At 37.5% G+C, this 15684-nt stretch overlaps 1 protein-coding gene across 2 annotated transcripts in view; it reads right to left on the bottom strand.

Moving 5' to 3' along the window:
• Positions 1–2153: 2153 nt before the first annotated feature.
• The window catches only part of CNTN5 (contactin 5), a gene marked incomplete at both ends in the record, with an annotated part of 320395 nt that continues 306864 nt past the window's right edge, over positions 2154–15684 (bottom strand). For both annotated transcript variants that reach the window (XM_082279212.1, XM_082279213.1), the window contains 5 exons: positions 2154–2257; positions 3914–4082; positions 5444–5556; positions 6014–6200; positions 14053–14162. In XM_082279212.1, the coding sequence (XP_082135338.1) occupies positions 2154–2257; positions 3914–4082; positions 5444–5556; positions 6014–6200; positions 14053–14162 (683 nt within the window). The remainder of the gene's footprint in view (positions 2258–3913; positions 4083–5443; positions 5557–6013; positions 6201–14052; positions 14163–15684) is intronic.

The raw sequence follows: 15684 nt of genomic DNA, 5'->3' as shown, positions 1-15684 counted from the left end.
ATGTAGCCTTTTTGAATACTCTGAAATAAACTGCATTGGCAAGCAACTGTATAAAAAATAGAGGAAATTGTGCATAACTAATTTATAAAATAGCCATTTGACTTTTTGGTTCATCACTTTATTCTTATTTATTTTAACCTTTTGGCAGATGATGGATTGCTGGTGCAGGTTCTCTGCACAGTAGCAATGCTGCTGTTTTACAAGGGACAGCAGGTATTATCTATGAGTTTGCTCTCTCAGCAAGGTACATTACACCTTTCTATCTTTGATCTCAAAGGCTTTTCCAGAAGCAGAGGTATAGAAGGCCTCTTTCCGTGTATCTACCGTCTATTCTTAGCTAGCTATCTTGCCTTTGTTTTTGAGCAACATGGTGACTAAATTTAAACACCATTTTTTAGAAAATTGTTTAAAATATTAGTGGGTAATAAAGGTTTGAGTTGAACCTTCTCTGAAAAATGTTACTAACAAAATATTCAAAAGCAAAAATATTCAGTCATCAGTCAACTTTTCACCTTCTTATCTCTGTTGTGCTGTCTTGGCTACTGTTTTGAAGCAGCTGAGAAAGAGCACGGTTAGAATGGATTAGCTAAACGCAAAAACATATTTTCCCAGTGATTTGGCAAAATAATAGCATTTTGAATTGGGAACCCATCAGCTAAAAGGGCTTTTCAACAAAACCTTTTGAGGAATGGACCACTAGAAGAACCATACTATTAGGACTTTCATGTTAAACATTTTTGACTTGATTGTTCCCAGGCAGTGAAATGTTCTTCCTAGGCACGATCCCTAGATGTGTCAGCAAAATGCCCTTCCTCGTAACGCTGTGCACACCGTAATTGTACAAACATGCTCACCATCTTCCCTGGGAATCATTTTTCCTCAGGTGCCAGTACGTGGGAAGGCCTTCCAATGTAGACAAATTGTCCAAAGTGTCTATTGAGTAAAAAATTGTCTGATACAGCAAAAAATGGGGCTTAAAACTGATAGTACACATTACCTACAAGAATAATCTCCAGTGAGCTATAGAAATAGAGCCAATTAGAGAAATAATTGGAATGATGCTCTGTACCACTTTTCCAAGTACTTTTTTCTCAGAAAAAAGATTCTCCAAAATATATCCTACTGCAGTCTGTACATATGTATGATTACATTCTGAAAAATGTTAATATTCTCTCCATAATATGCTTTCATGTATACTTCAACTTGATTACCAACTATATAAAGCATAGAATGTTACCAAAAATTGGACTCAGAGGAAAAAGAAAGTTACACCTGAGAAGTGGTTGGGAAAAGTAGGATTATCTCCTTGCATTGCTTTATTTGTCCACTTAGTAGCTTAATGTATATCGTGTTTAAATGCCCAGTCGAATTTTCATTGTAATATGCAGTAGGAATTCATTTTTTATTTTCTATTGAAAATTTCATGAAATCTTGTGGTATTTTATAAAAACTGAATGGTTTCCTAAGTTTGTGTTTAATAATTTTCCATTTACCTGGTAATAAAATAAGTGGACTTTCTGCTCCATTTTGCCATGTTCTGAGTAAGCTGTCTAGTATTTCACTGAAAATTATATGTATTATATAATATATTATATAATATTATATATTTTCAGAACAAGTTCTTCTTTACATTTGCAGTGGTCTTTGTGTATAAACTGTGTTTTTCTTCCTTGTCAGTAGGAACAACCATTTATTGGGGATGCAAGCAAAGTATTCAAAAGCAAAGCTGTATCAAACTTTGTTCTATATTTAAAAAAGAATTTTTTCCCCAAACCATACAGGCATACTGTACTAGACACCACCGTTCAAACACCTGATGATACATGACTGGGCTCACCAAATTCAAACATATTAAAAAAGGAAAATACATTTGACAGAAATCACTTCCGCTTACAAAAGTTTATTACATACAATCTGCATATTTTTGGGCCAAGAAGGGTCTCCTCCCCAGAGGACTTTTACAAATAAAGGAGATAAAAACCTGACGAATTATTGACCGTGTCTCCAACACTCCTCTAAGTGCACCACAGGCATTTCGATGGGTCTTTAAGCATTAGCTTGCATTTTCAGTTTCTCCACGGACATAAAACTCCATCCCTTGGTGTCATCAAGTTAAAGCAAACAAATAACAACAACAACAAAGTCTGCAGCCTTCACCATGAAGTCGAAGGTACCATCAGTGCTAAAAGCAACGTTACAGAGGATGAGGAAGTAGACAACACATGTAAGGTGGACTGAGCACTTGTTACTTTCCCTCCTGAAATGAAAGCAAAGTAATTAAGAAACAAATGATGCAAATGGTTCTCAGTACATCTAGATATTAGCTTTTGCCCAAAATTTATATTCTATTTCCCTCAGCAAAAGACTAATTTTTAGGCAATGGATTAACTTGTGAGAACTGTAGTCACAAAATGAGCTGCCTACGCATTAGGTATCATTTTATGATGATACCTATGATGATTTAGGTATCATTTTATGATGATACCTACAGCAACTCACATTTGTATCCTCATATTCAGTCTGCAAGTTAAGAGGAAATTCCAAAAGTTTATATGGTTTTGTGTCTCAATCTTCAAAAAAGAATTAGGCTGCAGAAGCTGCCCTGAGTCACAAATCTCTGTCCCAGAACAAGGAATGAAAGCTAGCCCTTGATCCCTATGTTTGTCCAGTGGAAAAAAGTGGGTTTTAGCTCATTAGTCCAGTGTTGATTTTTGATCATAGCAGTGCCTTAAAGGCCATGCTAAGGGGAGCTGTGGTCCGGGGTAGTAGTGGCAACAAGATGGGAAGGGAACCAGACTGGGTTTATTTGGACAACAATTGTCCTCAGTGAAACTAATATGATATGCATAGACTAATTAGATGAAGGTGTTTGTGGCCTATAGTTATGGCTCGAAAGATGAATGAAAGAAATATTCCACGGAGCAAGGATTGGTGTCTTCTGCATCCTGATAGCACTGTGGTTTGTGACCAGATTAGACATGAAATTGTAGTTCTAGATTGAAGTTTCAGTCTCACTTTTTTTTGTTAGCGCTCCTTAAGGACTAAAAAGCAATATTTAGTAAAACTTTAAAGTGTTAGCAGAAGGTTAGAATTAAAATGCCTTGTCTTGTTTAGGCAAGGACTATGTTATTTTTTTGTTGTTCTTGCCCCCAATCCTCCCATCCCTTACGTACTTGTGTAATATTGATACTTTAAATTCTATCAGCATATCACAGTAAATGAGGAGATTGCAGCTAGACATCAGAATTTACCTAATGATAATACTTTAATACTGCTATAAGTTAATAATTAAAAAAAATAATAATTATGCAAGGGAGTCACTGGAACTCACAGAGATATTCAGCTTATTCTGAGGCAGGCACACACATGGTTCAGCTACCTAAATATATGCCATTTTTAGCTGTGTTATATACTACACCTCTGGCTAGTAGTCCAGAATGATGTGTGTATACCCTAAGTCCCACATCTTATCTGCCATCTCTGTCTGGGATGCCTCAGAACATTGCAGATGTCCTTAGGTGCTTATGTCTTTATACTTAAATTCAGAAGATTAGCTGAATTGCTGTTTAGACCTCACTGCTGGTCTCTGTGGATCACATCCCAGCTGACTATATTGCTATTTGAGACACCTAGTACACAGATAAACATCTACAGCTCAGTTAGGTTTTCAGATGTTATCCTCAAATGGGAGACGTTTCCAATAAATCATCTTTGTTCATCATCCTCACATGGTTGCCTCAGATGCTTTCAAAAATCTCATGTGGTGCTAGATACCTTTGTTTCAGCATAGAACTAAAGAGTCAGACCAATGATTTTATGTAATAGCTAAAGAATTGTGAGAATATTTTCAGGTAGAGAATAGTAGAGTTAATGAGCATTGCTATAATCACCACTCTTTCAAATATAACCTTACCTGAAAAAGATGGAACTCTGATCTGGGGACTTGCAGTCCCATCCCCTCCTTCACTGACTGCACAGACCTCGATGATGTAGACACCAACATCAGGAAGAAGTACCACTGCAGAGGTTTTCTGTGTTTCTATAACTTGGCTATTGCTCTGGCCCTCTTGCCGAAATAACACCTATGGTAGATGAAGTAGACAGTGGTCACAGTACCAGACATTTTGTGCAGATAACACAGTCACTGCAATGTTAACTGTTTCATGCTTTCATTAAGGATTTCTTGACATTGCATTTGAACAGACATCTGCTTTTACTCTTCCCTTCCTGCAGTGGCTTCAAAACAGTAATAGCAAAGTATAATAGCAATTAATGAATGTGAATGGACATAGTTTATGATCTAGAGCAAAGACAGAGCATTTTCCCTTTCCAGCATTAGGTGTTGCTTAACATTATCTCCAGAATTTCAAAATGTATTTTGAGTTCCATTTGGTTCAAATTCTTTCCACAAAATTCATGTCAATAAATGTCATTTTTGGCTCAAGACCCCAACTCCAAATGTAAAGAAAATGTCTTGAATAATGTATTTACTGTGTTTACCCTAGCTGGCTAAGTTATCTGAGAACAGTTTCAGATCTGTCCCTGCATTTCCTATGAAACTCAATACAAATTTACAGTGTGTGGGAGGAAGGCAAGTCAGCATGTAGTTGTCTTTTTGGTACTTCTGCATAAGAGTTTCTGTTCCCAGACAAAATTGAAAAGGTCAGGGAGGTGTGAAAAACCAAAGAAGTCAACTCAACTATTTCAGAATATTGACTATTCTTATAAAGGTTAGAACAGTTTCTTATTTATTTGAACCATTTTACCTTTTCTTGGTGATATTTCCTGATGTATTAGAGGAGATATGAGATTATAGTCTATAGAAATGATTTGATATGGGCTTCAAAAAACCCAAACCCCACACTCCTCGAAAAACACTGAAATCATTCTACGTTGATTTAAGGTATTGCAGTGAATTCTGTTTTATATGACTTGTTATGTGTTAATGTGGATTTTAATCTTCAAAACTTGAAATTCCAGATGTTACCATCACTGATGCTGAACATCACCAACATGATCACAAAACAAACTGAAGTATTTCTGCTTCATAAAAATATTAATTTTAATGTAAATGAAAGATGTCTCATTATTGTGCATTTCTCTAAATCCTACAACAAATACAGTTGAATTGAAGAGTTATTAGGAATTTCATTGCAGTCTGATATTATTAATAGCCACTGCTGACTCAGAGATGATGGAATGACCCCTTCAGATAGCGGGGAATCAGATAGAGTTCAGTATTTGAAAATCACAGCACAAAAATATGTTGGGTCATTTCTCTCATTTTAATTTTATTTATTGGTTTCCATGGTGAACTGATTGGAGACAGTCTGTATAGAATGCTTTACTTGCACAGAGGAGCAGGAAAGGGAAAAAAGCCAACAAAGAAGAGGAGCAGCTGCTTGGAAGAGTGAAAGGTGAGCAAGGATAGGGAAGCACTGACCTTGTATCCCATTACATCAGATTCATTAGCTAGAGGTCTGACTGGCTCCCACCCTAGAGACACATGTGAGCCGTCCTGTATCCACATAATATTGCCTGGTGGTTGGCTGGGAGCTGAGAAGAAAAAAATAACATGTTCATATACATATTTTTATAGGTAGTTTCTTTAAAACCAAAAAAAACCAAAAAAAATTAAATCTTTCATTACATTTAAAACTGGTAGTGTTAGCAGGCTCCCAACTCTAGATGAAACATTTAAGATTTTTTTTTCAACAGTAGTGTAATTTAGTAGATTATAGTGTATTTATTCCACCCACCCCATAAATTCCACAAAGCTTATGAACTTCAACGCTTTTCTCTCCCTTTGTACAAAATGCCTTGTTTTCTAGGAAAATAACCTTTGTTATGAATGCAAAGTCATATGAATTAATGTCTAAACATCAAAGCAAAGCCATAAATCAAAGCTATGCATGATTCTTGATTATTATACACTCTTATTAAATAAAAATCCAAGGGGACAGAGGTTCCTCCTTGACTTCTCCCTTTTAGCAAGGGTACTGAGATTACTTACGGGATTTCTTGGTTGCTGCATGCACAGCAGTGCTAGGTGGTCCATACCCTGCAGCATTGTATGCCCTCACTGTTAGGTGATATAATGTGTTTCCTTCTAATCCTGTCAGGAGGATGGATGACTCATTTCCCTCTGTTTTGACCTTTTCTGCTGCTTCTTCCTGCTGCATGTCTTTCCAGTAATCAACCTGCCAACAAGGAACCAAATGAAGGATTAATATAGGCACCTGGCAAGCTCATGCTTCCAGATGCTTATACTTGTTATCCCGTGGAGGGTAATTTTGCCATTTGTACCTTTTTCTGATCATCAGGCCACTTAACCATATGGGATTTGCAGCTTGACCTCAAGCCATGCAGTGCTCACTTTTCCAAAACGGCAAGACCTGGAAAATCGTGGTGTGACCCAAAGTACATGGAATAGCTGTGTACTGGCAGAAGAAGAGGTTACTATAGGACAGAAGAGCAGAGGGTGAACTTTGGCTGGGAGAGCTCATCATTGAAGGAGACCATTCAACGAGAGCTCATCATCTGGTAGGTCACCAGAATATCTACCTTCCCCCTGGAAAACACTGACCACATCAGTTAAGAAGTGTTCTGATCAATATTCTCTTCCTGGCCTGGTGCAACTCTAAGCCAAGAGATTTCGTATCAGTCCAATGAATAGGCAATGACAGAACAATGACGGAAATGTTTCAATCATCTGAAAAATCTTAACAGAAGAAAAAGAAGGAAGTGCATTCAGTCTTAGTTCTTGGATACAATCAGGTTTCTGGTAAATGAACTTTTAGGATGTTTATGCCCTTCCTTTTCAGACATAAAATGAACCCCTAAATGATCTTGGTCATTCTTAATTCTTATTTTCTGGTTATGTTCACTAAATGTGTCATGATCTCAAAGAGGTTATAAAGCTGAGCTGAGCTGAGAATTTGGCCAGTCTCTTTTCTCAGGGACCAGGTATTTGCAGGGCATAACTGGAGAAAAGCAGTACTGTTTGTTTTGAATGTGTCCGGGTGAGATACACAGGCAAGGCATTTTTCATGGGGCCCTATTTTCCCTAACAGGAGATGTCACTAACATGCCATTCAAGGACCTATATTCAGCTTACTGTTATTCATGCCGAGATCTAGTTGCATTTCTTCTACATTTTGACCTTTTGTGTGAAACTGGTTATTTCTTAATAAGTTATTTACATTGTATCTGGATAACTTTTCCTCTGAGATAAAAGGTCACAGATAATACAGAACTCTTGAGAATGTCTCCCAGGAAATGGAGAACCAAAAAAACAAGGGGTTCACAGGAAAATGAGACCAACAAGCACAATGCTGACCTTTTATAATTGCACTAGGAATGCCATAAAAAAAAAATCAGAAAAAATCAGGTTGCAAAAATATACATTTGAGGTCCTATCTTCACTTGAGAAAATTGCCTATGTTAACTTTGATTGAGGGTATATCAGTTTGTGTCAGCTCACAGTCCACTCTTTCAACTCTAAAATTCAAGTAAATATCTTTTGCATGTGTGTGTGCACCTGCATTATCTCATGTTAAAATGCTGTTGCTTTAATTCTGAGATGAATTACAGCTCAGTTCACAAATGTAGCAGCAGTCACTACTTGTTCTGAAACAAGTGTTATTCACTGAGGTATTTTGCTGGATGAATACTTGACCAAAGCTACTGATATCTGAAATAACACCTATTCAGAATCAGTTTTCTTTTCTTGAAAAGAAAAAGGAATCAATAACCATTTATTCACATTCTACTATTGAATCTCCTATGCTTAGTATGTCTTGAGCAGTCAGATCCTTTCATTTGTGATGTATCTTTGCAAATTTTATGCTACAATGGTGAGAACTGCACAATACTGAGCACTGTATGAACAAGCAGTGAGAGGGAATGTGTCCTGGAGACCCCATCATCCAGATAGTGCAGTCTGCTGGGGATCCAACAAGCAAGTGGTCAGAAAGGAAAAGTGAGGTGACTAAGCTTACACAGGTGAACAGTAGAAGGAGTGGAAATATAACTGAATTTTTTCTCCTTTTTCCAGAAAGCTGGGAGCAAAATTTTAAATAGCTGTGTTTATTCACAGAACACACCATGTCTCATGTTAATGAAGTGTTCATGAATTAATTTTGGTCTCAATTTTTTTTTTTTTTTTTTTTTTTGTGGTAACATATGCATCCATTTGTTGATGACCAAAGGAACTAAAAGAAGAAGTAGTTATGAAACAGAAAAATTTCCAATGATTGTTGACTGAGGTAGATGGGAATTTACATTGATTTGAACTGAAATGAAGATGCTTCTGATGTTTAAAAGTGCAGGACATATATCTTAAAACAAGAGTTTGTTTATTTATACTGCTCTGCCTTTGCTGGTTCTTTTTTAAATCTTATTTTCTGTAACCTTAATTTATAGTTCTCAGAACGGATCTATAATACAAAACATGTTTTCATTAATGATAACTTTGAATATTGATAATAGCATGAAGCATAAATCACAAAAAAGTAGCCCATATTTGAAAAATGAAAGAAAAAAGGGAGAAGAAAGCATTTTGTCTGTTTAATGCATTCTTGTTTGTGAGATTTTACATTTTTGCTGGCCTTTCTGTTGTTTTAAGCCAAAGGATAGTAAGCTTTGGTACCTGATTCCCAGAGACCCATGCTTTTGAGCTGGAGAGGAGCAACCTGCTTTGCTCTGATCATGGGTTAAGCAATAGTTAAAAACAAATCTTGGTAAAAAAAAAAAAAATATTTCTGTGTAAAATTTTTCTACCTCTGATAGTTACAAACTACTTCCCTGAAGTTTTAGGTTAAAAAGTATCTTAAATGATACTGCTCTTTTCCCTAAGTTGGTTTCTAGGTTATGCATTCTTTGCCATAACTTAATTTGATCTAATTGTAGGTCCTGTTCACTAAATGCAGTAAAGTCAGAGTTGGCTGGATATTCTTTCTGATGACCACATAAAATTAAAGCTACATATAAAGCATATCAAGTAAGAGCCTAAATTAAGTAGAATGAATCAAAGTGGACAAAACACACAAACTTTCTTGGGCTCTTTGAGCACTTATCAACCTCAACAGCACTGACGTAATTGAAAATAGACTTGAAGAGATCTCAGAGTATAGAAAGTACTAGGGCAGAAAGAGTGGTGAGCTGAAAGAACTGCTGCTAGCCCTGAGAAAACCTACACTGTAATTTGGATTTCATGAAAAGTATTTTAATTAGCATTATCAGAAAACCTATATGTTCCCTGAACTGGCAGATGGAAGGCATGTAAATATTGATGCAATGGTATAAGAGAGCTCTTAGGACACAAGAGGTGCTTTTTGTATAATTTCAAGACATTTGTGTGACTGTCCTTCAGAACAAGATGAGAGATTCCTTCAAAAATGTCAATCAACCTCAGTTCCTTCCCTCTCACCTAAACAATTTCTTTAAAAGAAGAAAATTGATTTAAAAGAAGAAACAAAACTGTGCAGTACTCCTGCATTCTGCAGCAACTTGCATTCTCTACCTCTTTCTTCAGGTACTCTGTCCACATGGTGCTGGAGACCTATGGGATGGAAACTGATATTGTACCTCAACCTTGAGGACCATAGTCAAATATCTAGTTGCATTTTCTTATGAAAAATTAATAATTATCTAAGCTTTGTGATTTTAAGTAATAAAACTCCTGAACAGTTCACAACTCATTGATAATTGTAAAAATCAACTCATGATATGGACATTGCAAAGGATATTGCACTCTTGAAGCCCTCATGAAAGATCTGGGCTGTGATACATACTTTGAGGGCATGAGAAGCAGTAGTACTGCTCTGCTATAAACTCCTGATTTGAGTCTTCAGGACTTTGGAGGGGTTTGAATCAGAATAAGTGTAGCTACATAGGTGAAACTGACTCGTATATAAACCCATCCAATTGTTAATTTTGTGTTTGGGAAAATTCATTAATTCCAAAAGTGAGTCTGTTAAATTGGTATTCAGGCAAGAAAACCATGAGTTCTTTTTTTTCTGTCTTGCTTTTCCAGGCTGTTGTTAAAATATCCATATGCTGTTTCTAAATTACCTCGATGTGTACTTCACTAAATTAAAATAAATAAATACATAAATAAAATCCAGTACCATGTAGATATAATTATCTGTTCCATTATAAAAATAGATAAAGTGCAGCTAAGAAGCAGCAAAATATTGAGTAATTCTCTTTGAAAATGCGTAATATGGTAAATCAAGTTACTACATCAAGTAATTCTCTCTGAAAATGACATTCATGATTTCTTTTTTTTTCATTTCTAAAAATTTTTTTGTTATTTTTGGGCTTTGTTTGTTTGCTTCAAGTTGATCTTTTGATTATATTAGCCAAACTCCTATCCCTTGGAGGAATTCCAGCAAAAAAGACATGAGCTTTGTCATTTATACCTAAGTATTAGCCTTGTCTTTCTGGAAAAGAAAAAAGAATATCTCTTCCTCCAGTCAGTTTTCTTTCTGTTTTCATTCCTGACCAGTAGTGAACAACAAAGAAAATCTTGCCTCAGGCTCAAATAGGTTTTATAACCTTCAACTTATAGATTCCAAACAAAAAGTATGAACAACACACTATATTTTTCCACAATTCCGACAAAGTTTTTGAGCTACTTCTACTTCATCAGACTGTAGCTGGCATATATTTATGCAGGGCAGAGAGCTGACAAACCTGTACTGAAGTTAGGAATAATATGTGCTTTGGAAGATGCAAATGAGTGCAGCAAACCTTGCATAAAACTCATGTGACATAACAGTTAACACTGCCTTTCAAGGATGACAATGTGAAACTGGACAAGTTCCTTTGCCTTTCATTACTCCTTAGTACAAAGTGCAAACAGGGCCAAAGTGAAAGTGGGTCACTGAGAATTTGTCCACATGTAGTAAATATTCTGTCACTTTTGTTGATTAAAACCCAAACATTCAAGTGTTAAGAAAATAGCTGCCCCTTTTATAATGTTGTTGCCAAAAGGCCAGGAATGTGAAGACTGTGTAGGAGGTTGTCACTGCTGTGATGACCACAGGCAGAATACGAATTGAGACATGAAAACCAAGTGGCTAGTTGGATTGTTTTCCATTGTTTGATTTGAGGGCAACTTCTTACTTGTGGTCCACAATAATTCTGCATTAGGAAATAATTAAAAAACCAAAAAAGACAATTCAGTCATCCTTTTATACAAATTACTGGATTTCTCTACATTATCTATTTGCTTTTTGTGGATTAAAGGACTACTACAGGCTTTGTTGTTCAGTGCACTGTAAAAATGATGAACTTTCAGAATCAGTTTTGAAATAAGGAGTCTTCACAAGTGAAAGAGAGTTTAAGAAAGTAAATCATATGGAAAAGATAAAGCTGTTCTGTACTTCAAAGTTTTTTTTTTGGGGGGGTGGATTTTAGCCCCAATGTCTTCCTACACAAACTCCTTTCCTTTTTGCAGAATGGGGATGCTTTAAAGGCAAACTGTCAGTATGTTAGGAAAATTGGGCTGATAGTGTGGACTTAGTGTACTTAAGTGAACATTGTAACGCACTGACTCACTATACTGATCCTATAATTCATTACCTCCTTTTTGATTAAATCCTTCCCAAAAGTGGAACTGAAAATATCTAGCAATACCATCCATAGATGGTATTCTCTGCTGCTGAATAATGTAGAACAGCAACATTTACTTTTATGTTTATTGAGTAAGTGCTGCTCAGATTGTAGTTATTCCTGTGAAGACAGAAAAGAGCAAACTACTCCATGAAAGAATTGTGTGTGTCAGAAAGTGGGCAGAGGAATTCTGGCTAAATGAACAAAGACAGAAAGAGCAGGATAGGGACGGGTGGGGTATGGAGAAAAAAACACCCTTATCTCCCCAGATAAAAGCAGCACCTTAAAAGGTATTACTATTTAGAAGGCTCCTCTAGTTCCTTTGGGGGAGGAGGTAAAAGGGAGCAGTGAAGTATTTTTATATATCATTTTTTTGTTATGTCAACTGCAGGTCCTTGGTTTGAAGTATTCACTCTGTAATCTTCATGCTAGAATCTTAAAATTGGTATGCAGCATGGTGAGGAGCCAAATTATTAATAAAGTTCACTGTTAATAACTTCTCCTGTATCAATGGGCATTTTCAAATTTGTACCTGAGAAAAAGAGACACAGAGCTGGCAAGTATTACTCTTTGGGTCAGAGTATGCTAAACTCCAAAGGTCAGAGCACTTTCCAAGTGCTCTGACACAAAGCAAGCCCCCTGTCCTACCTGTAACAGCCATCTACTGCCAGGACACACCTGCAGAGCTAAAGGAAATGCTATGTGATGAGCAGGTAAATGCAAAATCCGTTCACATTATGAAAGAATAGGTTTCTGGGGAAACAAATTTCAATTTTAGAAAGAAAATCTATTTTTTATTTTAAAATATGTATTGCAAAGTTAATAGAATATTTTGAAAATAGTTTTGATCAATGGAATGAGGGTAAGAGTGAAAACAGTAGGTATAATTTAAAAGATGTTAAGATATCTGAGAAAAAAATAACAAACCAGCCACCTTTCTGAAAAGAAGAAAGAGAGGGTTCAAGTTATTTCAGATGATAAAAGACTGGTCTCAAGATTGAAGTCAGGTTAATAACAAGTGGAACACTTCAACATGGAGAGAAATAGTATTTGCAAGATGAATATCATCTCTATCAGATACAGTTTTGTTCTCTTTATAGATAGCAGGTTTAAAGGTAAAATGGTCAAATATCACTTTCACTGCATGAAGCAAGCTATGTGCAAAGGAATAGAAACATATTTAACGTAAGGAAGAAATGGGAGAAAAGACAGTGAAAGAAAACTGACAGAGGGTTATCAGAATTCAGCATGGAGACATAGGAGGGAAAAAGATGTGAACAAATGCTAGACCTGAGGGGACATGCCAAAGTCAGAGCCCATTTGGGCTGTGCTAGATATTAATAAAGATACTGCTCTCAAATATATGAACAGCTTACAGAAACAGCTAAAAACCTGTTAACTGGCTGCATCTGAGCTTTGGGGTAAATGCTGTGTCCTGGTCATGGCTGCCCAGCCTGAGGCTGAGCTGGAGAATGTGTTGGCTCTGGTGCTGCTCAGACACCTACATTTCCTTCCTAAGGCTATCAGTGATGGTCACCAGCCCCTGGGTTTGCCCAGACATGCTACCAGGGAGACATCCTGTGCTGCTACATCACAAGATATCTTTAGACACCCACATGATTGGTGTCTTCCTCAGACCTACGTTTACCCTCTTTTCAGTGTTACTGTAGAAAATCAAGAATGAGTCAGCACTGTCTAAAGGTCTAAAGCAGGACAAATAACTTGCATCCCAAAATCAGTTAATTTTGTTTAGCTGGACTATTTCATGAGGATCATCATAGCCTGATCCACAAGGTCAGGGTGGGTTGTGCTGTCTCGAAAGAATAGATAGGTGTACTGCTAGATCTGATCTGTTCCTGAGGTTTGGATTGTAAACTGTATCCAAAAGTGCAAGGAGGTCCCTTGCCAGGGCTGGTTCACTCTCCTAAGCCAGGAAGGGCTGTCTCTAAGCAGAGTTTTACTCATGGACCGTGCAGCTGCTGCTTCCCCTCCTGACAACCCATTGTTATGGTCTGCCCAGCAGATGTCCCTCGGCCACTGCGGGATGAGAGCATATGGATGCAGAGGCTCTCTCCTTTCTCTGTGCTGATTGCTGTCAGTAAATAACAAGTTTGAACTGGTCGCTTAGAGCTGGAAACAGTCAATACCTAATTTTTCCCAGCCTGTGAATGATGCATGCTGGGTCACTTGCAGTTCTTTCAGCTCTTTTTGAAGTGACAAAGAGATGTTATAAGAGCTGGTGTTGAACAGTTTTCAAGCACAAATAAATATAAAATGTTCCGGTGCTACAGCTGGGACTGTTGTTCCACAGCTAGTGGTACGTCTGCTAAAATGAGCATAATTCCTATTGAAGTTTCACTACTTCACACGTTAACAGAATGCAACACTCGCAAAAGCAACAAGACTTCTCATTATGATATCCTGTGTTCATACCTCGAATCCCTGTGGTCTTCCTAGACTTTCTTTAATATGTTTCCACGCAACAAGAATCTCTGATACAGACAAACTCGTAGCTTTGACATCGATGGGAGCAGCAGTGGGTTCTGTATTAAGAAAAATTGAAACAATAAACCTCCACCGTAACAGCTTGTATTTATCAAAAACACTCCATCTGAAACTGTCATTTACTTCCTTTATTCTACCTTAATACTTGCAAGAAGGTATGACATTTAGGGGGAACATGAAAAACTGAACAAGATGAAGAGATTATTATTGTTGTATTTCTTTATTTGTGTCAAGCTGCATCAATATCTCATCACTGATGATGAGTGCAGCAAACTGTGAAAGAATCTCTTGTCTGTGATTCTTTAAAAAAGCTTTAATATTTGTGTATATGTCCCCTGCCTCACACACCTCTTTCACAGCCCTAACTGCAGCAGTAAATGGAGCATTCATTCTATTTGTGGCTTCTTAGTGCCATTCTGTCAGCTCAGGATGAGCAATACCTCGCTGGGGTGCTCAGTCAGTCCTGCCCTGGGGCAATACTGAGTTGGAAATGATACCTAGCACTGTAGTGAAATGCAGTGTAAAAGATTTTTTTTACGACTATGTTATTATGTCCTTGAAGTCACAGGCACCAGTGTTTGGGATGTCCCACCTACTCTCTGCTGTGAAGCATTTACTATTTATGAAGGCACCAAGACCTATGGTTTGTCCCTCTGATTACCTGTGTTGTTACCTTTGGCCCTCTGTTCGTGTTTCTATCTCCATGCTATTCATAAGACACTCTGCAGTCCTGACCTCCTGGTTATCCAGAACAGAGGACCCTTCCTGTGGCCCAGCAAGGCTGGGTGTCCTTTGGTGATGCTGGGGTATGGCCAGGGTGCTTACTGGAAGCACAGGGCTGTAGGATGCTTTATATACCACACTTCCCCAACAGTGTTGTCATAGGTGTGTTTGCCCTTGTACTTTCACATCAACACACACTTTATAGAGGCCCAGCTTCTTTCAGTGGTTGGGACATTGGTAAATGTCCCCAGAGATTTGCCATGACAGGCTATTGAGCACCCCACTACTCACTTGTATCACCTGTTACAGTATACTGGGAGTGACGAGTTTCCAGAAATTGTCTCGTTTGAAACTGGGATATGAGTCAAGGAAATCTTGTGTGTCTTTTGGTTTATTACATAAATATGACTGAAAATTTTCTTAAGACCAGCTGAGGAGGCAAGGCTTGTATTTATACTGTGGAGCACACAATAGGGTGGTTCACCACCTTTCTGGTGTAGTTCACTTGCTCAGCAAAAACGTGAATTCACATTCCCCTGGAGTCACAGAGCCTGCGATTTCTTCCTTGGCCTAATATTCCTCATTACATTTCTAATGTGTTGATCTGTTCCTGAAGGGCAGGCAGAGGTCCTGGTTTTATAATATAGGGAGACACATCAAAGAGCTTTCTGAAAAATGGGGTTTTTTGGGACGTGTTTAACAGGGTTACAGACAAGGAGTTTCCTTGCAGAACAGCCTGAGGTAAAATGATATATTTTTCTCAGTGATCAAACCACCTAATATGTAAGATACCTAACATCAGTGTTGACTCATTAGCTACCCTCCTTTCTCTGATCA

The sequence above is a fragment of the Coloeus monedula genome (assembly GCF_965178545.1).
Source record: "Coloeus monedula genome assembly, chromosome: 3".
Lineage (NCBI taxonomy): Eukaryota > Metazoa > Chordata > Aves > Passeriformes > Corvidae > Coloeus > Coloeus monedula.
This window is presented reverse-complemented; position numbering and strand designations above follow the sequence as displayed.